The sequence below is a fragment of the Pseudorasbora parva genome, chromosome 20 (genome assembly GCF_024679245.1).
Source record: "Pseudorasbora parva isolate DD20220531a chromosome 20, ASM2467924v1, whole genome shotgun sequence".
Lineage (NCBI taxonomy): Eukaryota > Metazoa > Chordata > Actinopteri > Cypriniformes > Gobionidae > Pseudorasbora > Pseudorasbora parva.
In genome coordinates this window covers 43,798,024-43,820,947 of record NC_090191.1, presented here as the reverse complement: position 1 = coordinate 43,820,947, position 22,924 = coordinate 43,798,024, and the positions used below count along the sequence as shown (strand labels likewise).

The following is a 22,924-nucleotide window of genomic DNA, read 5'->3' as shown; positions in this document are numbered from 1 at the left end:
ATCCATTCATCCATCAAAAAGTGCATCTATCCATCCATCAAAAAAGTGCATCTATCTATCCATCCATCAAAAAAGTGCATCTATCTATCCATCCATCAAAAAGTGCATCTATCCATCCATCCATCAAAAAGTGCATCTATCCATCCATCCATCAAAAAGTGCATCTATCCATCCATCCATCAAAAAGTGCATCTATCCATCCATCCATCAAAAAGTGCATCTATCCATCCATCCATCAAAAAGTGCATCTATCAATCCATCCATCAAAAAAGTGCATCTATCTATCCAACCATCAAAAAAGTGCATCTATCCATCCATCAAAAAAGTGCATCTATCTATCCATCCATCAAAAAAGTGCATCTATCTATCCATCCATCAAAAAGTGCATCTATCCATCCATCCATCAAAAAGTGCATCTATCAATCCATCCATCAAAAAAGTGCATCTATCCATCCATCCATCAAAAAAGTGCATCTATCCATCCATCCATCAAAAAAGTGCATCTATCCATCCATCCATCCATCAAAAAAGTGCATCTATCTATCCATCCATCAAAAAAGTGCATCTATCTATCCATCCATCAAAAAGTGCATCTATCCATCCATCCATCAAAAAGTGCATCTATCAATCCATCCATCAAAAAAGTGCATCTATCCATCCATCCATCAAAAAAGTGCATCTACTCATCCATCAAAAAGTGCATCTATCCATCCATCCATCAAAAAGTGCATCTATCCATCCATCCATCAAAAAAGTGCATCTATCTATCCATCCATCAAAAAAGTGCATCTATCCATCCATCCATCAAAAAGTGCATCTATCCATCCATCCATCCATCAAAAAAGTGCATCTATCCATCCATCCATCAAAAAAGTGCATCTATCTATCCATCCATCAAAAAAGTGCATCTATCCATCCATCCATCAAAAAGTGCATCTATCCATCCATCCATCCATCAAAAAAGTGCATCTATCCATCCATCCATCAAAAAGTGCATCTATCAATCCATCCATCAAAAAAGTGCATCTATCCATCCATCCATCAAAAAAGTGCATCTATCCATCCATCCATCAAAAAAGTGCATCTATCCATCAAAAAAGTGCATCTATCCATCCATCCATCAAAAAGTGCATCTATCCATCCATCCATCAAAAAAGTGCATCTATCCATCCATCCATCAAAAAAGTGCATCTATCCATCCATCAAAAAGTGCATCTATCCATCCATCCATCCATCCATCAAAAAGTGCATCTATCTATCTATCCAATTATCAAAAAGTGCATCCATCCATCCATCAAAAAGTGCATCTATCCATCCATCCATCAAAAAGTGCATTTATCCATCCATCAAAAAGTGCATCTATCCATTCATCCATCCATCAAAAAGTGCATCTATCCATCCATCCATCAAAAAGTGCATTTATCCATCCATCCATCAAAAAGTGCATCTTTCCATCCATCCATCCATCAAAAAGTGCATCTATCCATCCATCCATCAAAAAGTGCATCTTTCCATCCATCCATCAAAAAAGTGCATCTATCCATCCATCAAAAAGTGCATCTATCCATCCATCCATCCATCAAAAAGTGCATCTATCTATCCAATTATCAAAAAGTGCATCTATCCATCCATCCATCAAAAAAGTGCATCTATCCATCCATCCATCAAAAAAGTGCATCTATCCATCCATCCATCAAAAAAGTGCATCTATCCATCCATCCATCAAAAAGTGCATCTATCTATCCAATTATCAAAAAGTGCATCCATCCATCCATCCATCAAAAAGTGCATCTATCCATCCATCCATCAAAAAGTGCATCTATCCATCCATCAAAAAGTGCATCTATCCATCCATCCATCAAAAAGTGCATCTATCCATCCATCCATCAAAAAGTGCATCTATCTATCCAATTATCAAAAAGTGCATCCATCCATCCATCCATCAAAAAGTGCATCTATCCATCCATCCATCAAAAAGTGCATCTATCCATCCATCCATCAAAAAAGTGCATCTATCCATCCATCAAAAAGTGCATCTATCCATCCATCCATCCATCAAAAAGTGCATCTATCTATCCAATTATCAAAAAGTGCATCCATCCATCCATCCATCAAAAAGTGCATCTATCCATCCATCCATCAAAAAGTGCATCTATCCATCCATCAAAAAGTGCATCTATCCATTCATCCATCCATCAAAAAGTGCATCTATCCATCCATCCATCAAAAAGTGCATCTATCCATCCATCCATCAAAAAGTGCATCTATCCATCCATCCATCAAAAAGTGCATCTTTCCATCCATCCATCAAAAAGTGCATCTTTCCATCCATCCATCCATCAAAAAAGTGCATCTATCCATCCATCCATCAAAAAAGTGCATCTACTCATCCATCAAAAAGTGCATCTATCCATCCATCCATCAAAAAGTGCATCTATCCATCCATCCATCAAAAAGTGCATCTATCCATCCATCCATCCATCCGTCAAAAAGTGCATCTATCCATCCATCCATCAAAAAGTGCATCTATCCATCCATCCATCAAAAAGTGCATCTATCCATCCAGCCGTCAAAAAGTGCATCTATCCATCCATCCATCAAAAAGTGCATCTATCCATCCATCCATCATATAACTGCTCCACACGGCTCTGCAAATCGATGTGTTTGCATACGAATATCCATATTTAAAACTTTACTAACTGTAATCGCTAACTGTCGTCCGCACGTTGACGAGAGACTGGCGTTCCCGCGTAAGATGGAGGACGCTCCAGTGAGAATATGCTGGTTCTCACGAGAGCCACGTTTTGTTTTGCTCCCGTGCTCGTCGCCGGAACTTACGGTACACGGGGAACGCCAGTCTCTCGTCAACCCGCGGACTACAGTTAGCGGAAGCTAGAGATCAGTTTGTAAAGTTTTAAATATGGATATTTTTCTTACACAAACGCATTGCTTCAAAAGGCCTTGGATGATAGACAGATGCACTTTTATGATGGATAGATGCACGTATGACACTGTGAAGCTGCTTTGACACAATCGTGATTGTAAAAGCGTTATATAAATAAAGTTGATTGATTGATTGACTTATGGTGGATGGATAGATGCAATTTTATAATGGCTTATGATGGATGGATGCACTTTTATGATGGATGTATCGTATGCACCCATTCACTGTCATTATAAAGCTTGGTAGAGTCATGACATTTATTAATATAACTCTGATTGTGTTCATCTCAAAGAAAAATGTCATACACACCTAGGATGAATTAAGGGAGAGTAAATCATGGGGTAAGTTTCATTTTTATGGGAACTATCCCTTTAAAAGTCTTTATTTTGTAAGAGTGAATCACACACACACACACGAGCGAATAAAACACAACGAAAGAATCGAGTGTGTAACTTCACAAACTGAAGCATAAGAGCTTCTCTCACACAAAACACACTCACAGGCCACAGAAAGGACCGATATCGGGAGATAATCAATGGTTTGTGTCGTTGCGGCTGAAAAACGAGCGAGTTTGATGCCGAGATTCACACGGCCGCGGCTCACACACGAACACAAACAAACACGACACACACCATCAACACACACACTGAACATCAGCACTGATTCAACGAAACAACGCGACTGATTCTCACACACAAACACACACACCGGCGCGCTCGCGCACGTATTTACGTTACAGAGATTCGATCCAGGGAATCGTTAACGCGATTCGTAACGTTAATGAAACTCACCCCGTATCTGCAAACACAAAGTGCACAGTAAGAGACTCTGTAGTGCGGCGGACATCTTCAACGCTCAGCCGCGCCGCGTCGCTCGCATCGCTCCGGCTGCGCGTGTCTGGGATTCGGATTCTTCGCGTTGATTCTCCGTTGCGGTTTTTCATGGATTTGATTGTTTCAGTGCGTCCGTGCGTCCGTCCGTCTCCTTCCGCTCACGGGAAAAATGCCCGGACTTCCCAAAAACCTTCCGCGCGGCTATTCGGATCCTGGCTCCGCTTACAATCACCCACCGTTTCCTGATTTTACCTCATTCGCCTCACTTTCTTCATCTGTATCGGATCGTAGTGCGACGGAGACGCGGGACAAACGGTTAAATGTGGGGTGTGGAGCGTCGCGAGCGTCATTGACGCGCAAATAAAGCCAGGGAAGCGCATTCCAATGGGACTAGTTTTTCGCGCAGGGGTTCGTGATGCGGCCCGAAACACAAAACAACACACAAAGCAAAACCATTAATGAATTACACTTCATTAATACGCACTTATTATTCATCGTCTCTCATTTATTCCCCAATATCACCGAATATGTGTGTTTTCAGACTTTCTCTCAGTCAAGAGATCGTTGTTAATTAATATCACTCGCATAGGGATATTCTACATGTTCTGTCAAAGTTAGTTCTTTTGGTTCGTTCAAAGTTATTAACCTCTAATATTGTTCTCAAAACGTTAGCACAAAAACATTATTTGGGTAATTTCTGGGATTATTCGGTAATATTTCAATTTAGATATTTTTTTTTTTAAGTTGCTAATTTTCTAAATACCCCACATCATGCACGTCAAACATACAAAATAAAATCATTTTTCCCTCCTCAGTCATTAAAAACCAACATGTTTTTTCTTTTTCAGAATTAAAAACCTTTTATTCACAACCATGATGGACCAATAATATGATTTTACACAAAACTAGCCGTAAAACAAACTTCTACCAGTTAGTAATGTAATCTAGATGACTAATTTTATGTAATGTAATCTGACTAGTTTTGGATTACTTTTTTAAAGATTACTTTTAACTTGATTATAACATTGATTTAATAAATACGGTAATCTTATAGCTGCATACATTTTCTGAATAGCCCACATCTTTATGCAAGTCAAACCAACAACAACAACAACAAAAAACTATTTCCCTCCTCAGGCATTATGACCTTTTATTATTTTCAGAATTTTTCCCAGAATTAAACGTTTAGCTTTTATTCTCAACCATAACAGACCAAATGGAATTGGTTTAAAAATTAATATTATTCTATATTTGTGTATATTACAGAACGGGAAACGTTCTGTCAATGTTAGTTCTTCTGGTTCGTTCAAAGTTATTATCTTTAATATTGTTCTCAAGACGTTAGCACAAAAACATTTCTGGGATTATTTGGTAATATTTCAATTTGGAATTTGTTTTTAAAAATAGTTAATTTTCTAAATACACCACATCATTATGCACGTCAAACGTCCAAAAAAAATCACATTTCCCTCCTCAGTCATTAAAAATCAGAATAATTTTTTTCCAGAATTAAACACCTTTTATTTTCAACAAATGGACCAATGACATGATTTTACACAAAACTAGCTAGGCTAACAAACATACTGTAGTCCTACCAGATTACAGTAATGCAATCTGATTACTTTTGGATTACTTTTTTTTTGATTACTTTCAACTCGATTATCACATTGATTTAATATAGAGGATAATCTTGCACTGTATTGATATAAAAATGTGTCCTTCATAACAATTTAAAAAAATAACCAAATTGTTAATCTGTGGACTCTATTTTTGTAAACAAAAGATTTTTTAACTAAAAACAAATTTTGTGTGTTAGTCCTGTCAGGTGGTAATCAGCAAGAAATGCTTTTTATTATTTTTAATTGCATTCCCATTATGATTTTGATCAATTTAATGCCGCTTTAATGAATCAAGATATTCGTTAGTTGTATAAATATGTGCTCTTTAAATATAAAATAAATAAATAAATATAAAGTTCACTCCGTCAACAACAAAACAGGCCAATCCCACGCGGACAAAATGTCAGAAATAGGATTTTGACTCATTATTATCTGTTGTTTTATGTTGTATAACTCAGAAATGCAATAAGAGATCTTTGTAAATGTTGAAAAAGACTTTTTATTTCTTGCAAGAGAGATACTCACATTAATCTCAAGGTGTCTGAAAAAGCCAAGGCTCACCAAAGATTTACCAACGACATATAATAACAGATTAGAAAATAGCGAAGCAGAATAAGATTAAAAGAATCTGAGTGAACGGGACAGATCTCAGTGAATCATGCTGTTTCAAAACACATCCGTGGGCATTACAAACATCCACACACTCGCTCGTTTACACCGAAAATATGAAGTGTGTGTGTGACTGTCTCCAGCGTGTGTGTGACACAAGAACAGGTGCAGAAGTGCATTAGTGAAACACTGAAGCAGTGAAAGTACAGTCGCTCTCCAGGAGAGGAACAGAATTAAGGATGTTAAAGGGATAGTTCACCCAAAAAGGAAAATTCTGTCACCCTTTAACTCACCCTCATGTGGTTCCAAACCTGCATGAGTCTCATTCTTCTGCTGAACACAAAAGAAGATATTTGGAAGAATGTTTGTAACTAAGCAGATAGAGCAACCATTTGTTCCTATCCTGACGTGGTCATCCTCAGCTCTAATATGAGTCTGATGCTCCATTGGGCTGCAGCAGAGCTCAACTGCACTGTGTTGCCAAGTCTGCGGTTTTCCCACCAGTTGTTCTCCATGTCCGTGGGTTGAAGCCACCTCAATTATGGGATATATAGACCCAGGAATGGCAATTTTAACAGCAACCTTGCCAAAATAACACACATTACCCAAAAACGCCCTTTTTTTCCCATTGTTTTTTCTGTTCCAGCCTAATTACTCCTCTATGGATCAAGTCCAGACCGAACCAGAGCTCAAATGTTGTGGGCGGGGCTGAGTTTGGCTGTGGGCGGGGCTGTTTTCAGCTGTGGGCGGGGCTGAGTTCAGCTATGGGCGGGGCTGAGTTTGGCTGTGGGTGTGGCTGAGTTTGGCTGTGGGCGTGGCTGCGTTTGGCTGTGGGCGGGGCTGCGTTCGGCTGTGGGCGGGGCTGAGTTTAACTGTGAGCATGGCTGCGTTTGGCTGTGGGCGGGGCTGAGTTTGGCTGTGGGCATGGGTGAGTTCGGCTGTGGGCGGGGCTGAGTTCGGCTGTGGGCGGGGCTGCGTTTGGCTGTGGGCGGGGCTGAGTTTAGCTGTGGGCATGGCTGAGTTCGGTTGTGGGCATGGGTGAGTTCGGCTGTGGGCGGGGCTGAGTTAGGCTGTGGGCGGGGCTGCGTTTGGCTGTGGGCGGGGCTGAGTTTAGCTGTGGGCATGGCTGAGTTCGGCTGTGGGCAGGGCTGAATTTGGCTGTGGGCAGGGCTGAATTTGGCTGTGGGCGGGGCTGCATTCGCCTGGGGACGGGGCTGAGTTCGGCTGTGGGCAGGGCTTAGTTTTTGGCTGTGGGCGGGGCTGCGTTCACCTGGGGGCGGGGCTGAGTTTGGCTGTGGGCGGGGCTGCGTTCGCCTGGGGGCGGGGCTGAGTTTGGCTGGGGGCGACGCTGCGTTTGGCTGTGGGCGGGCTGAGTTCGGCTGGGGGCGGGGCTGAGTTGGCTGTGGGCGGGGCTGAGTTCGGCTAGCATCCAGGCTAATTTATTCCCATAGTAGGGGAAAGAAATACTATGGTAGTGAATGGTTGCTCTATCTGCTTAGTTACAAACTTTCTTCCAAATATCTTCTTTTGTGTTCAGCAGAAGAATGAGACTCATGCAGGTTTGGAACCACATGAGGGTTAGTTAAATGATGACAGAATTTTCATTTTTGGGTGAACTATCCCTTTAACCCAAGAGACACTCTCACAGTAGATCTCACACTGCAAAAAAAATATTTTCTTACTTAGTATTTTTGTCTTGTTTCTAGTCAAAATATCTAACAATTCTTACATTAGGAAAGATTTACTAGACAAGTAAAAAAATTGTAACTCAAAATGAAGAGAGTTTTTGCTTAAAATAAGATAAATAATCTGCCAATGGGGTGAGAAAAATAATGTTGTTTTCTGTTTGAATTAAGATTATTTTTCTCACCCATTGGCAGATTATTTATCTTATTTTAAGCAAAAACTCTCTTCATTTGGAGTTATTTTTCCTAAAACAAGACAATTACTTTTGCTTGTCTAGTAAATACTTCTTGTTTTAAGAATGTTTAGATATTTGGACTAGAAACGAGACAAAAATACTGAGTAAGAAAAGCATTTTTTTGCAGTGCAGTCTTCATCTCATCACGTGAGGCGACCTGAGTTCAGTGTATTGCTTTTTATTTCTCTCCCGTGGAAACCGAACAGCCTGGATATATCAAGATACAAAGCGCGCAGACTGTCCGTGTTTTCCGCTACACCTCGTAGTGCAGATCGTTGAGCTCCAGCCGGGTGTAGTGGCGTCTGTCGAACGACTCCATGGCCTTCCGAGCCACCAGAGCGAGGATGAGCACGAGGAAGAGAAGCGTGATCACCACGATGGCCACCAGGCTGTTCTTCCACATCATCCGCGACACTTTGGGCTTGAGCGGAAACGAGTCACGGTGTTTCGAATCGTTCTCCATTCCAAGCACAGCCGCCGGACGCGTGGGTGGTGCAGTTATGGGTGTAGTTGTGGTGGTTGTAGCTATTTTGGTGGTTGTTGGTGTAGTTGTGGTGGTTGTAGCTATTTTGGTGGTTGTAGTTGTTGGTGTAGTTGTAGTGGTTGTAGCTCTTTTGGTGGTTATGGGTGTAGTTGTGGTGGTTGTAGCTCTTTTGGTGGTTATGGGTGTAGTTGTGGTGGTTGTAGCTCTTTTGGTGGTTATGGGTGTAGTTGTGGTGGTTGTAGCTCTTTTGGTTGTTGTGGTTGTTGGTGTAGTTGTAGTGGTTGTAGCTCTTTTGGTGGTTATGGGTGTAGTTGTGGTGGTTGTAGCTCTTTTGGTGGTTATGGGTGTAGTTGTGGTAGTTGTAGCTATTTTGGTGGTTGTTGGTGTAGTTGTGGTGGTTGTAGCTCTTTTGGTGGTTGTGGTTGTGGGTGTAGTTGTGTGTGTGGTGGGCTTCACTGCGTGTAATTCTCCTCTGGAGGGTTTGCTGGGTTTTCTGGCTCGGTTGGGTTTGATGGGTGAAGGCCGCAGCGCTTTAGTGGTTGTGGTTGTAGCGGTGGACTGTGTGGTGGAGGTGGTTGTCGTTGTAGCAGAAGCGGTTGTCACGGCGACGGTTGCAAGCATCATGGTTGATTCGGACTCTGTGGGTGGAGGTGTTGTTGTCATGGGTGTTGTTGTTGTTGTGGGTGGTGTTGTAGTTATTGTAGTAGTCGTGGTTGCTGTAGTGGGTGGTATTGTGGTTGTGGGTATTGTTGTTGTTGTTGTTGTTGTGGGTAGTGTCGTGGTCAGCTGTGTCTGTACACTGGGTGGAGGTTTGGCTGTTATTCTTCCTTTAGTTGTCGGATGAGTTGAACCTGAAGAGATTAATACATTTACACCACTCATACTACAGGATTGCTTACACATTATGATATGATTACGTGGCAAAAATTGTAATTAGTAATGTAATCAGATTACTTTTGGATTACTTTCAGAGTAATCTGATTACTTTCGGGTTACTTTCAGGGTAATCAGATTACTTTCGGGTTACTTTCAGAGTAATCTGATTACTTTCGGGTTACTTTCAGAGTAATCTGATTACTTTCGGGTTACTTTCAGAGTAATCTGATTACTTTCGGGTTACTTTCAGAGTAATCTGATTACTTTCAGGTTACTTTCAGATTAATCTGATTACTTTCAGGTTACTTTCAGAGTAATCTGATTACTTTCAGGTTACTTTCAGATTAATCTGATTACTTTCAGGTTACTTTCAGATTAATCTGATTACTTTCAGGTTACTTTCAGAGTAATCTGATTACTTTCAGGTTACTTTCAGATTAATCTGATTACTTTCAGGTTACTTTCAGATTAATCTGATTACTTTCAGAGTAATCTGATTACTTTCAGGTTACTTTCAGAGTAATCTGATTACTTTCGGGTTACTTTCAGATTAATCTGATTACTTTCGACCTGACTCGATTGATTTGAGTTGGATAATCTTGCACTGTATTGATATACATAACAAAGAGGAAGAAGACTTTAATTACAATCTGTGATAGACTGCAAAATATCTTATATAAATATTATTTATATAAGATAAATAATCTGCCAATGGGGTGAGAAAAATAATCTTGTTTTCTGTTTGAATTAAGATTATTTTTCTCACCCCATTGGCAGATTATTTATCTTATTTTAAGCAAAAACTCTCTTCATTTTGAGTTATTTTTCCCAAAACAAGACAATTACTTTTGCTTGTCAGGTAAATTTTTCTTGTTGTAAGAATTTTTAGATATTTTGACTAGAAACAAGACAAAAATACTGAGTAAGAAAAGCATTTTTCGCAGTGAGTCAGGTTGCCCATGCTGACCCCTGTTGCGTATGGACCAGTCAGGGTGACCTCTGACCCCTGACCCCGCCGAAAGCACCAACAGTGGCACGTGAGCATCAGAACTGGACCACGGAGCGATGGAAGAAGGTGGCCTGGTCTGAGGAATCACGTGTTCTTCTACATCACGTGGATGGCCGGGTGTGTGTGTGTGTGTGGCTTACCTGGGGAACACATGGCCCCAGGATGCACTATGGGAAGAAGGCGAGCCGTTTTGAGTATATTCCCACTCAAGATTAACATGTTAGGTCATGGGCGGCCAAGGCTCATTGATGCACGTGGCTACTCTAGATGAATATATCGCACTTGGTCTGATGTTTTCAGGCTGTGTTTGTTGCTCACCCTTGAATATGTTGTAGGTGTTGACTCCGGCGCGGGCTTCCGCTAGCGGGCAATCCTTCTCACTTGGGCAGTGGAATAGCAGGCAGTTCTGATCCCTGGGATGCTCCGGCGGGTTATACACCACCAGGTTACACTCCACACCTTCGGGACAGAGCAGCGGCAGCAGAGTCAAAAAGGATAGATTACAGTAATGCTCTACTGGGTGGTTGCCCTGCTCGCTTAATAAACAAACTCCAGCTGGTCCATGATAGATAGATAGATAGATAGATAGATAGATAGATAGATAGATAGATAGATAGATAGATAGATAGATAGATAGATAGATAGATAGATAGATAGATAGATAGATAGATAGATAGATAGATAGATAGATAGATTATTGTAATGCTCTACTGGGTGGTTGCCCTGCTCGCTTAATAAACAAACTCCAGCTGGTCCATGATAGATAGATAGATAGATAGATAGATAGATAGATAGATAGATAGATAGATAGATAGATAGATAGATAGATAGATAGATAGATAGATAGATAGATTATTGTAATGCTCTACTGGGTGGTTGCCCTGCTCGCTTAATAAACAAACTCCAGCTGGTCCATGATAGATAGATAGATAGATAGATAGATAGATAGATAGATAGATAGATAGATAGATAGATAGATAGATAGATAGATAGATAGATAGATAGATAGATAGATAGATAGATAGATAGATAGATAGATAGATAGATAGATAGATAGATAGATTATTGTAATGCTCTACTGGGTGGTTGCCCTGCTCGCTTAATAAACAAACTCCAGCTGCTCCAAAACCAGTAAAAAGCGCTATATAAGTGAGTGTGTGTTTGTGTGTGTGTGTGTGTGTGTGTGTGTGTGTGCTCGTACCCGGCCTCAGGTCCCCCGAGCAGCAGCTGAGGATGCAGTCCTTCTCTGAGGGCCGTGTTCGAGCCTCCATCAGGGGCCCCGTCGGACCCAGAGCCACGGTGACGTTGCGGTGCTGCCGGGAGTAGCAGGTGTCCGGAGCCGGCAGAACCAGAGCCGGCCCGACCCACAGCAGCAGAACCGAGAGGAGGAGCCCAGAGCACATGATGAGGAGCGGAGGAGACGCGCTTATCTATCACACTGAGTCCAAAGAGCTCCACACGCTCATCAGCGCTTGTGCAATCTGACGAAATACTGCACACGCACACACACACACACACACACACACACACACACAAAAACACACACTTATGTCTTATTTAATTCTATAAACTCTAACACTGATCTGCCATCATTGTCTCTCTCTGATAAATTAAAATAAGCTGATAACATCACTGTTTACTCCAGAACGACTGTACAGCCAAATCTAATTCTGCTGCAGTATTGTCCTGTTTAACACTGAAGCTGCTCTGACACAATCGGCGCTGGAGAAGAGCGATAGAAATAAAGATGATCGATTGATTGATTGATATTAATTATTACTTTAGAATGTTCTCAAGTAGCAAACATCACACGATGTATGAATAAGATTGAGCAAACGTTCCATTAGCGTAATAAAGATATTAGCTCTAAGATTAAAGTATATTTATTGATACACACTCGTGAGTCTTCATGCTAATAATGAGTGTGTGTGTGTGTATAATATGAGCTTTGATAATAATAAAGAGAGACTGACCGATGGTGTGTGTGTGAAGGCTGATCTCCATCTGATGCCTTCCTGTCATCGGGGTTCACAGATCACACACACACACACGCTGAACTTCGATCCCTGTAGAGGAACGTTTATCACAGAACATCATAAAAGTGGCACAAAACACCCTCACACACACACACACACACACACACACACACACTCATACACACAATCACAACCACACACACACACACTCATACACACACACACACACACAATCTCACACATACACTCTCTTACTCACACACACACACACACACACTTTCACACACACACACACACACACACACACACACACACACATTCTCTCTCTCTCTCTCTCTCTCTCTCTCTCTCACACACACACACACACACACATTCACACTCACACTCTCACACCCACACACATTCTCTCTCTCTCTCTCTCTCTCTCTCTCTCTCACACACACACACTCATACACACAATCACACCCACACACACACACACTCATGCACACACACAATATCACACACACACTCTCTCACACACACACACACACACACACACACACACACACACACACACTCTCTCTCTCTCTCTCTCTCTCTCTCACACACACACACACACACTCTCTCTTCTCACACGCACACACACACTGCTGATGATGTGATGGTGCTGATGCTGCCGCTGGTCGCCATGGAGACTGTGTGTCGTGATGCAATCCTTATGAAACATAAAACACCGGGAAGCTCGACGCGCGGAATAAACTCATAATGAAGGAATTAATACAGAAAATAATAAATCACTGATGTTATTGAAAAAACAATGCGCGAGTCACACACACATATCACGAAGCAAATGTGTCGACAAAAGCCCAAAGAATCAATTCGCGCGCGCGTACACACACACACACACACACACACACACACACACACATCACCTACCCCGAGCTCAGCCGCTGCTGTGACCCATTTCTGAGTCTTTGTCCTCCGGATGCTGATGCTGATGCTGTCTCTCTCTCTCACACACACACACACACACACTCTCTCTCACACACACACACACACACACTCACTCACTCACTCTCACACACACACTGATCTAATGGTCAGCAGTAAATGATCACTCCTTCATTAAGCGCTCATTTCTCTCACCCTTCTCTAATGCTCGTAAGTGTCACTGTGAACTCTTAGATGTGACGTGCGCGCGCATTGTGTTGTTGTGCTGCAGTTGCGCACGCGCAGCGCTAGAGGGCGACACACGCGAGTCACAACCCTATGGTCACAACACTTCCTGCTTTTATTTGCTAAATTTAACAATGATAGAACATTACAGAGAACAACAATACTGCTAAAAAACTAAATGTAATCGTAATTATGATCTCAGAGATTGTTAATCGATGATTTATGCTTTTGTTGAAGCCGTCAGCCCGCAGTATGAAGGCGTATTTTTAAATAATCCAGTAGTTTGTCCGCCATTTTGAATTCCTGTTGAAAACCTCCATTACCCATGATTCCTCGAGTGACGAAAACATCGCAAGTCCAACAGGATGAAGCTGTGCAGACAGATTAAGATGCAGAGGACCAATATTTTTTGATAAACCTTTTTATTTTTTAAGCGAAGTTTTTCTTACACAAATGTAAATTTCAGGGTGATATAGCCCTACATTTTATTTTTCGTAAGGAACTTAAATCCTACCTGGTCACGCTTCTTACACCCAGCTAAAGCCCTTAAAACTCTCACTGTGTCATATGAAGGATATTTTCCTGTTTGTCTAACCTGTAATTACACTTCCGATTGTATTTAGTTTAACTTATTTTGGAAGAATGTACTGTTCGGTTTCCATGATAACGAGTAAAAAAGAAATATACCTAATTAATCTATTGATCTTTTTAGGGAAATATCAAATTCACAAGGCCTAATTTGGTCATTTTTAACCCTTCTTTTATTGCTTTTGGTAAGGAGACAGTACACTCCATCCATAATTAAAGCTAAATGCTCTAGGCTTTAATAAACTCCCCCTGGCTCAGCTCTTGTCTATTATTTGTCGTTTCTGACTCTTTGTGTGTTCTCACTGTTGTATCGTAAAGATTTAATAAAGTTTTTGAATAAAACAAATGATCCGCACTCTCAGACCTTTGTTTGTTAGTTTTTAAACAGCGCCTCCTGCTGTCATGAATATCATAACACCCTTATCCAAATAGGGATGATCCACACTAAAAAATAAAATAAAAATCTACCTACTGGGTAATTTGTTAATCAGAGAACACATTGATATTTTTTGGGAATGCAAATACGTTTGCAAAATCGTTATTTTGTGTAAATATTCGGCACAAATTTAAATGTAACGACACCGTAATATTATCGCATCCTACTTGGATAAGGGTGTTAAACGATCTTCATTGCTGTCACAACTCGCTGTTTTTATTTGTTTTAATCGCAAAAAACTCGTTTTTAACATTACTATAACATTACAGAGGAGAAAATGGTCAATATGCGAGGTATTTTTAAAGCTTTTTTGAGAGGAGAGATTTTTAACGTAAATACCTTCTGAAAATAAACACTCACACATTTCTAACAATCTTTCATAAGCTTTATTAATTACATTGTTATAATAAGTAATGAAATTTCGTAAATGTATTAAATAATCAAGTCGTTTTTCGTCTGTTGAAAAACTCCATTACCCATGATTCCTCACAGACTCCCGCCGGCCAAGCGCTGTTCGCGCGTCACTGCCGCCTGCTGGTCAGAATCACGAAGCGCAGAATATTTACATTTTTACATTTAATCATTTAATATGGTTTATCATTGAAGTAACGCAAACGCGTTTGTGTGTGTCTGCACTAAAGTCAGCCGGGTAAACTCACACTGATGGCGAAATAAAGCTGTGAAGACAAACACTGTTGAGTGTGTCGTTGGTGTGTGACGCTGCACTCGCGCATGCGCAGCACTAGAGGGCGCTCTTCCGCTGCTCTGACAACAACATTCATAATATCTTGAATTTATTTTTTTATGAGATTGAATGTTCTCTCAATTTATGTTTTAAATATCAGCGACATCTTTTTTTACTTTAAAATGAGCAGTTATTTCTTTTAATTGTTTCGTTTTATTGACGTGTATAGCGCCCCCTGCAGGCCTAGGTCATCTCATCCACCGCTGCTAATCTCCCGTTAATATCTATAGATGTGTACATATACATATAATACGAGTATGAATATAAGATGAATATAAAGTAAGGGATCGTTGTAATGTCAGTGTCAGTGGCGCGCTGATATATTGGCGCGGGTTTGTGTTTATATGCCGCGTCCGCACGCAGGTTGGGCGGGAGCAGAGTGGCGCAGCGGAAGCGTGCTGGGCCCATAACCCAGAGGTCGATGGATCGAAACCATCCTCTGCTAAAGATTTTACCCTTTCGTATTTTATTGCAAAATTCACACGATATGATCGGCAGTATAAATGCCCGACACATAATAAAAGAAACATGTGATGACTTTGAACTACAATCATCATAATGAGTTTGAAGAAGTAACACTGGCGTATTGTTTATATTTTACTGCAACATGTTCATCATTTGATTTTGTTCTAATGTTTTGGGAATTATTAAAGACCAGTGCATTAATGTAAAATAATACAAGTGAGCAAGCCACACACACACACACACACACGCACACACACACACACACACACACACACACACACACACACACACACACACACACACACACACACACACACACACACACACACACACACACTGCCCCTAAACCTGCCCATCACACACAAACACACACACACACACACACACACGCACACACACACACTGCCCCTAAACCTGCCCATCACACACACACACACACATACACACACTGCCCCTAAACCTACCCTACCCTCCACAAACACGCACACGCACACACACACACACACACACACACACACACACACACACGAGCATGTACCCAGGGGCTGTATGGTCGTCTCTAGTCTTTAGGGTTTATCAGAGGAAAGCTCCTGAAGAACGGGAACTGAATGAAATTAAACTGAAGGCCATCCCATAAAGCTGCTCTGAGATGGACAGACATTTTTGCAACGAATTTAGAAACAAAATGCATTCACTAAACCCGACAGAACAACCACGGAGAGGCTTGAAAACACACACGACCTCTGAGCAATACAATATAAAGTCTATACACACTGCAAAACACGCTCTTCTCACTCAGTCATTCTGTCTCGTTTCCAGTCTAAACATCTCACAATTCTTAAATCAAGATGCATTTACTACATCAGTAAACCGACTGAAGATAGTTTTTGCTTGTTTTGTTGAAAATAAAATAAAAATGAGTTTTAAAACAGGCAAAATGATCTGCCAATATGGTGAGAAAAATAATCTTATTTCTGTTTAGGACGAACAATCCGCTGACTCATAACCGTTTGAATCTTTATTTGAGGATTGAACACAAACGCGGAAGAGAAGCCAATGCTGAATAAAGTCGTAGTTTTTGTTATTTTTGGACCCAAATGTATTTTGGATGCTTCAAGAGACTCTAATTAACCCACTGATGTCTCATATGGACTACTGTGATGATGTTTTTATTCCCTTTCTGGACATGGACAGTATAGTGTGCATACACTTGCATACGCTCTCGGACTAAATATAAAATATCTTAAACTGTGTGTGAAGATGAGCGGAGGTCTGACGGGTGTGGAGCGACATTAGGGAGAGGAGTTAATGACAGACATTTCGTTTTGGGCTGAACTAACCCTTTAAGTAAATCTGGAATATGAAGGGTCACCTGCGCGCTCAGGTGAGATGACGCGTGTGCGCGCATGGAGGCGCTAGCGGGTCGCGCGCGGGTGTTGGTGAGGCGGAGCGCGAGTCAAACTCACACAAGCAGCGGATCTTTTTGTCATTAAACCGAAAAACTCACACTGACAGTCACCGACGAACCGTGTGTGTGTGTGTGCTTCTGTCATGCGGTAAACGCGAGGAGGAACACAGAAACAGGTGAGCGTGTTACACACACACACACACACACACACACACACACACACACACACACACACACTTGCATTTGTGAACTGTGGCTTGTGTACTGGCGGTGTTTGTACATTTATTCCCTTTAAACGCGACTTACAGCTCGCTTGTCCCCATGGCGGTATTGTGTTGTTCTTTATTGTGTTAATGTCGTGTTGTTATGATTGTGTGTTCGCGATCATGTTCCGTTTGGTGGTTTAATGGCTGCGCGCGGTAAATACTGTCCCGGTTGCCATGGCAGAGCCAGTCACGCGCAGGTACAAGCACGCGCTTTCGCCCGCTTCTCAATCCATGGTTATACACACATCGCTCAGTTATGATTATGAGATCAGACTTCATTAACACATCGCTCAGTTATGAATATGAGATCAGACTTCATTAACACATCACTCAGTTATGATTATGAGATCAGACTTCATTAACACATCACTCAGTTATGATTATGAGATCAGACTTCATTAACACATCGCTCAGTTATGATTATGAGATCAGACTTCATTAACACATCGCTCAGTTATGATTATGAGATCAGACTTCATTAACACATCGCTCAGTTATGATTATGAGATCAGACTTCATTAACACATCGCTCAGTTATGATTATGAGATCAGACTTCATTAACACATCACTCAGTTATGATTATGAGATCAGACTTCATTAACACATCACTCAGTTATGATTATTAGATCAGACTTCATTAACACATCAATCAGTTATGATTATTAGATCAGACTTCATTAACACATCAATCAGTTATGATTATTAGATCAGACTTCATTAACACATCACTCAGTTATGATTATGAGATCAGACTTCATTAACACATCGCTCAGTTATGATTATGAGATCAGACTTCATTAACACATCGCTCAGTTATGATTATGAGATCAGACTTCATTAACACATCACTCAGTTATGATTATGAGATCAGACTTCATTAACACATCGCTCAGTTATGATTATGAGATCAGACTTCATTAACACATCACTCAGTTATGAATATGAGATCAGACTTCATTAACACATCGCTCAGTTATGATTATGAGATCAGACTTCATTAACACATCGCTCAGTTATGATTATGAGATCAGACTTCATTAACACATCGCTCAGTTATGATTATGAGATCAGACTTCATTAACACATCGCTCAGTTATGATTATGAGATCAGACTTCATTAACACATCACTCAGTTATGATTATGAGATCAGACTTCATTAACACATCGCTCAGTTATGAATATGAGATCAGACTTCATTAACACATCACTCAGTTATGATTATGAGATCAGACTTCATTAACACATCACTCAGTTATGATTATGAGATCAGACTTCATTAACACATCACTCAGTTATGATTATGAGATCAGACTTCATTAACACATCACTCAGTTATGATTATGAGATCAGACTTCATTAACACATCGCTCAGTTATGATTATGAGATCAGACTTCATTAACACATCACTCAGTTATGATTATGAGATCAGACTTCATTAACACATCGCTCAGTTATGAATATGAGATCAGACTTCATTAACACATCACTCAGTTATGATTATGAGATCAGACTTCATTAACACATCACTCAGTTATGATTATGAGATCAGACTTCATTAACACATCGCTCAGTTATGATTATGAGATCAGACTTCATTAACACATCGCTCAGTTATGATTATGAGATCAGACTTCATTAACACATCGCTCAGTTATGATTATGAGATCAGACTTCATTAACACATCGCTCAGTTATGATTATGAGATCAGACTTCATTAACACATCACTCAGTTATGATTATGAGATCAGACTTCATTAACACATCACTCAATTATGAGCCATCAATGCTGAAAGGTCTATCCAAGTTTTAGAACAACATATGCTCCATCCAGACGGTGTCTCTTTCAGGGAAGACCTTAAATTCTCCAACATGACAATGCCAGACCACACACTGCATCAATTACAACATCATGGCTGCGCAGAAGAAGGATCCGGCACTGAAATGGCCAGCCTGCAGTCCAGATCTCTCACCATTAGAAAACATTTTGCGCATCATAAAGAGGAAGATGCGACAAAGAAGACCTAAGACAGTTGAGCAACTAGAAGCCTGTATTAGACAAGAATGGACAACATTCCTATTCCTAAACTTAAGCAGCTCGTCTCCTCAGTGCCCAGATGTTTGCAGACTGATGTAAAAAGAAGAGGGGATGACACACATGGCCTTCGCACAACTTCTTTTGAGATGTGTTGATGCCATGAAATTTAAAATCAACTTATTTTTCCCCTTAAAATTATACATTCAGTTTAAACATTTGATATGTCATCTATGCTGTATTCTGAATAAAATTTAGGGATCAGACTTCATGAATAAGTCCATTATTGTCTGTATTTAGGAACGGTGGTTTAGCTCTTTGTGAACCTTGCCTGTATCTCTGTATTCTGAGAAGCCGTGAACTGAGGCAGTTCTGCGTATGGCAGTAAATGGTTAACAAATCTTAATAGGGACTGTAAGTTGGTGTCTCCAGTGAGTTCCAGTAATTGGTGTTATGAGTACTGCAGGTCCCAATGCCACAGGGTTAAATATGGAGCGTGTTACATAACCGCTAATGTTTCCATTAATTTCATTGAGCTGCGGTGTTATCTTCAGCTGGTCCTGTAGGGTTCCAGGGCTGAGTTTTCACAGAGGAGCTTTGACTGTTCATCTTCAGCCTCTGTCAGTGTCACGGAAAGGCGTTTGCTTTATTAATTAACTCACAATTGCATGTTATAAAGTCAGAACTGTGTGTTATAAAGTCAGAATTTTGTGTTATAAAGTCAGAATTGTGTGTTATAAAGTCACAATTGTGTGTTATAAAGTCACAATTGCCCTTTATAAAGTCACAATTGCATGTTATAAACTCACAATTGCATGTTATAAACTCACAATTGCGTGTTATAAAGTCAGAATTGCGTGCTATAAACTCACAATTGCGTGTTATAAATTCACAATTGCGTGTTATAAATTCACAATTGCGTGTTATAAATTCACAATTGCGTGTTATAAATTCACAATTGCATGTTATAAACTCACAATTGCGTGTTATAAATTCACAATTGCGTGTTAGTCACAATTGCGTGTTATAAATTCACAATTGCATGTTATAAATTCACGATTGCGTGTTTTAAAGTCAGAGTTGCATATTATAAAGTCAGATTTGCGTGTTATAGTCAGAATTGTGTTATAAAGTCACAATTGCGTGTTGTAAATTCACAATTGTGTGTTATAAAGTCAGATTTGCGTGTTATAGTCACAATTGAGTGTTTTAAATTCACATTTGCGTGTTATAAAGTCAGAATTGTGTGTTAAAAGTAAGAGTTGCAAGTTTGTGGAAAGACGTTTGCTTGATTGTGGAAGAAAGAGCAGAACTGAAGGCATTTCTGAGCGGTTAAAAACCTCCTCCGCTCCTCCTGTGGGACTACAGGACCCGTGTGAAACCTCCTCCTCCTCTGTGGCCTGAGGCCTGTGATTGGGCTGGAGTATTTCTGGATGTTTGTGTCGTTCTTCTGTAAAGTTATCATTACTGTGGCAGATCTTTGGGAAGTCATTATGGCGTTCTGTGAGAGATTCTCACAGGGTTTCAGAACACGTCAAACGACAGAAAATGGCAAATGTCCTGATAAACAATTTATTTTTCTTTAGCCGAGTAAAAAGAGTTAATCACAAACAAATAAGCTGATAACATCACTGTTTACTCCAGAACGACTGTACAGGCAAATCTAATTCTGCTGCAGTATTGTCCTGTTTAACACTGAAGCTGCTCTGACACAATCGGCGCTGGAGAAGAGCGATATAAATAAAGATGATCGATTGATTGATTGAAAGTGTGATGTTCATGAATGAGTTTTGACTCATGAGTTGTGAGAGGAGTGTGTTTTTTTTAATGATGATGTTTAGTGTTGTGTTGCCACTTGCACCAGTTTGATAATCTTATTAACCGCTAAAATGAACTGGAAAGCTGCAACCTAATCATTTCATTTTAATATAAACACACTATCGTGGATTTAAACCCACATTTGCGTCTTATAAAGTCACAATTGCATGTAATAAACTCACAGTTGTGTGTTATAGTCACTATTCAGTGTTTTGAAGTCACAATTGCGTGTTATGAACTCACAGTTGCATGTTATAGTCACTATTCAGTGTTTTGAAGTCACAATTGCGTGTTATGAACTCACAGTTGCATGTTATAGTCACTATTCAGTGTTTTGAAGTGCGTGTTATAGTGACTATTCAGTGTTTTGAAGTCACAATTGCGTGTTATGAAATCACAATTGCGTGTTATAGTCACTATTCAGTGTTTTGAAGTCACAATTGCGTGTTATGAACTCACAATTGCGTGTTATAGTCACTATTCAGTGTTTTGAAGTCACAATTGCGTGTTATAGTGACTATTCAGTGTTTGGAAGTCACAATTGCGTGTTATAGTCACTATTCAGGGTTTTGAAGTCACAATTGCGTGTTATGAACTCACAATTGCATGTTATAGTCACTATTCAGTGTTTTGAAGTCACAGTTGCGTGTTATAGTCACTATTCAGTGTTTTGAAGTCACAGTTGCGTGTTATAGTCACTATTCAGTGTTTTGAAGTCACAGTTGCGTGTTATAGTCACTATTCAGTGTTTTGAAGTCACAGTTGCGTGTTATAGTCACTATTCAGTGTTTTGAAGTCACAATTGCGTGTTATGAACTCACAATTGCGTGTTATAGTCACTATTCAGTGTTTGGAAGTCACAATTGCGTGTTATAGTGACTATTCAGTGTTTTGAAGTCACAGTTGCGTGTTATAGTCACTATTCAGTGTTTTGAAGTCACAGTTGCGTGTTATAGTCACTATTCAGTGTTTTGAAGTCACAATTGCGTGTTATGAACTCACAATTGCGTGTTATAGTCACTATTCAGTGTTTTGAAGTCACAATTGAGTGTTATGAACTCACAATTGCGTGTTATAGTCACTATTCAGTGTTTTGAAGTCACAATTGCGTGTTATGAACTCACAATTGCGTGTTATAGTCACTATTCAGTGTTTTGAAGTCACAATTGCGTGTTATAGTCACTATTCAGTGTTTTGAAGTCACAATTGCGTGTTATGAACTCACAATTGCATGTTATAGTCACTATTCAGTGTTTTGAAGTCACAATTGCGTGTTATAGTCACTATTCAGTGTTTTGAAGTCACAGTTGCGTGTTATGAACTCACAGTTGCATGTTATAGTCACTATTCAGTGTTTTGAAGACACAATTGCGTGTTATGAACTCACAATTGCGTGTTATAGTCACTATTCAGTGTTTTGAAGTGCGTGTTATAGTGACTATTCAGTGTTTTGAAGTCACAATTGCGTGTTATGAAATCACAATTGCGTGTTATAGTCACTATTCAGTGTTTTGAAGTCACAATTGCGTGTTATGAACTCACAATTGCATGTTATAGTCACTATTCAGTGTTTTGAAGTCACAATTGCGTGTTATAGTGACTATTCAGTGTTTGGAAGTCACAATTGCGTGTTATAGTCACTATTCAGGGTTTTGAAGTCACAATTGCGTGTTATGAACTCACAATTGCATGTTATAGTCACTATTCAGTGTTTTGAAGTCACAGTTGCGTGT

The 22,924-nt window shown here is 40.1% G+C and overlaps 3 protein-coding genes across 11 annotated transcripts in view; 1 reads left to right on the top strand and 2 right to left on the bottom strand.

Moving 5' to 3' along the window:
- The window catches only part of lrp6 (low density lipoprotein receptor-related protein 6), a 47,560-nt gene extending 43,579 nt beyond the window's left edge, over positions 1–3,981 (bottom strand). The window contains exon 1 of the mRNA XM_067426873.1: positions 3,736–3,981. Coding sequence (XP_067282974.1) covers positions 3,736–3,790 — 55 coding nt within the window. The 5' untranslated portion in view covers positions 3,791–3,981. The remainder of the gene's footprint in view (positions 1–3,735) is intronic.
- Positions 3,982–8,006: 4,025 nt separating this feature from the next.
- Positions 8,007–13,500, bottom strand: mansc1 (MANSC domain containing 1). Of its 2 annotated transcripts, XM_067428227.1 has the most exons (5): positions 13,190–13,499; positions 12,269–12,361; positions 11,497–11,787; positions 10,614–10,754; positions 8,007–9,261 (listed from the first exon to the last, which is right to left on the bottom strand). In XM_067428227.1, exons 3-5 carry the CDS (start codon positions 11,696–11,698, stop codon positions 8,180–8,182), a joined length of 1,425 nt encoding a protein of 474 aa, XP_067284328.1. In that variant the 5' UTR covers positions 11,699–11,787; positions 12,269–12,361; positions 13,190–13,499; the 3' UTR covers positions 8,007–8,179. The 2 variants fall into 2 exon arrangements, with proteins under 2 accessions (XP_067284328.1, XP_067284329.1); XM_067428228.1 differs by lacking the exon at positions 12,269–12,361 and having other exon boundaries at positions 13,190–13,500.
- Positions 13,501–17,060: 3,560 nt separating this feature from the next.
- The window catches only part of eps8a (EGFR pathway substrate 8a, signaling adaptor), a 38,741-nt gene continuing 32,877 nt past the window's right edge, over positions 17,061–22,924 (top strand). For all 8 annotated transcript variants that reach the window (XM_067428578.1, XM_067428571.1, XM_067428576.1 and 5 more), the window contains exon 1: positions 17,061–17,247. The gene's annotated coding sequence lies outside the window, so the exon portion shown is untranslated. The remainder of the gene's footprint in view (positions 17,248–22,924) is intronic.

Coding starts and splice junctions, on each gene's coding strand:
- mansc1 (XM_067428228.1), bottom strand. CDS start 11,698: ATGTGCTCTGGGCTCCTCCTCTCGGTTCTGCTGCTGTGGGTCGGGCCG. Junction 10,755..11,496: donor CTCGGGGGACCTGAGGCCGG/GTACGAGCACAC, acceptor TCTGTCCCGAAG/GTGTGGAGTGTAACCTGGTG. Junction 9,262..10,613: donor CACCTACAACATATTCAAGG/GTGAGCAACAAA, acceptor TAATCTCTTCAG/GTTCAACTCATCCGACAACT.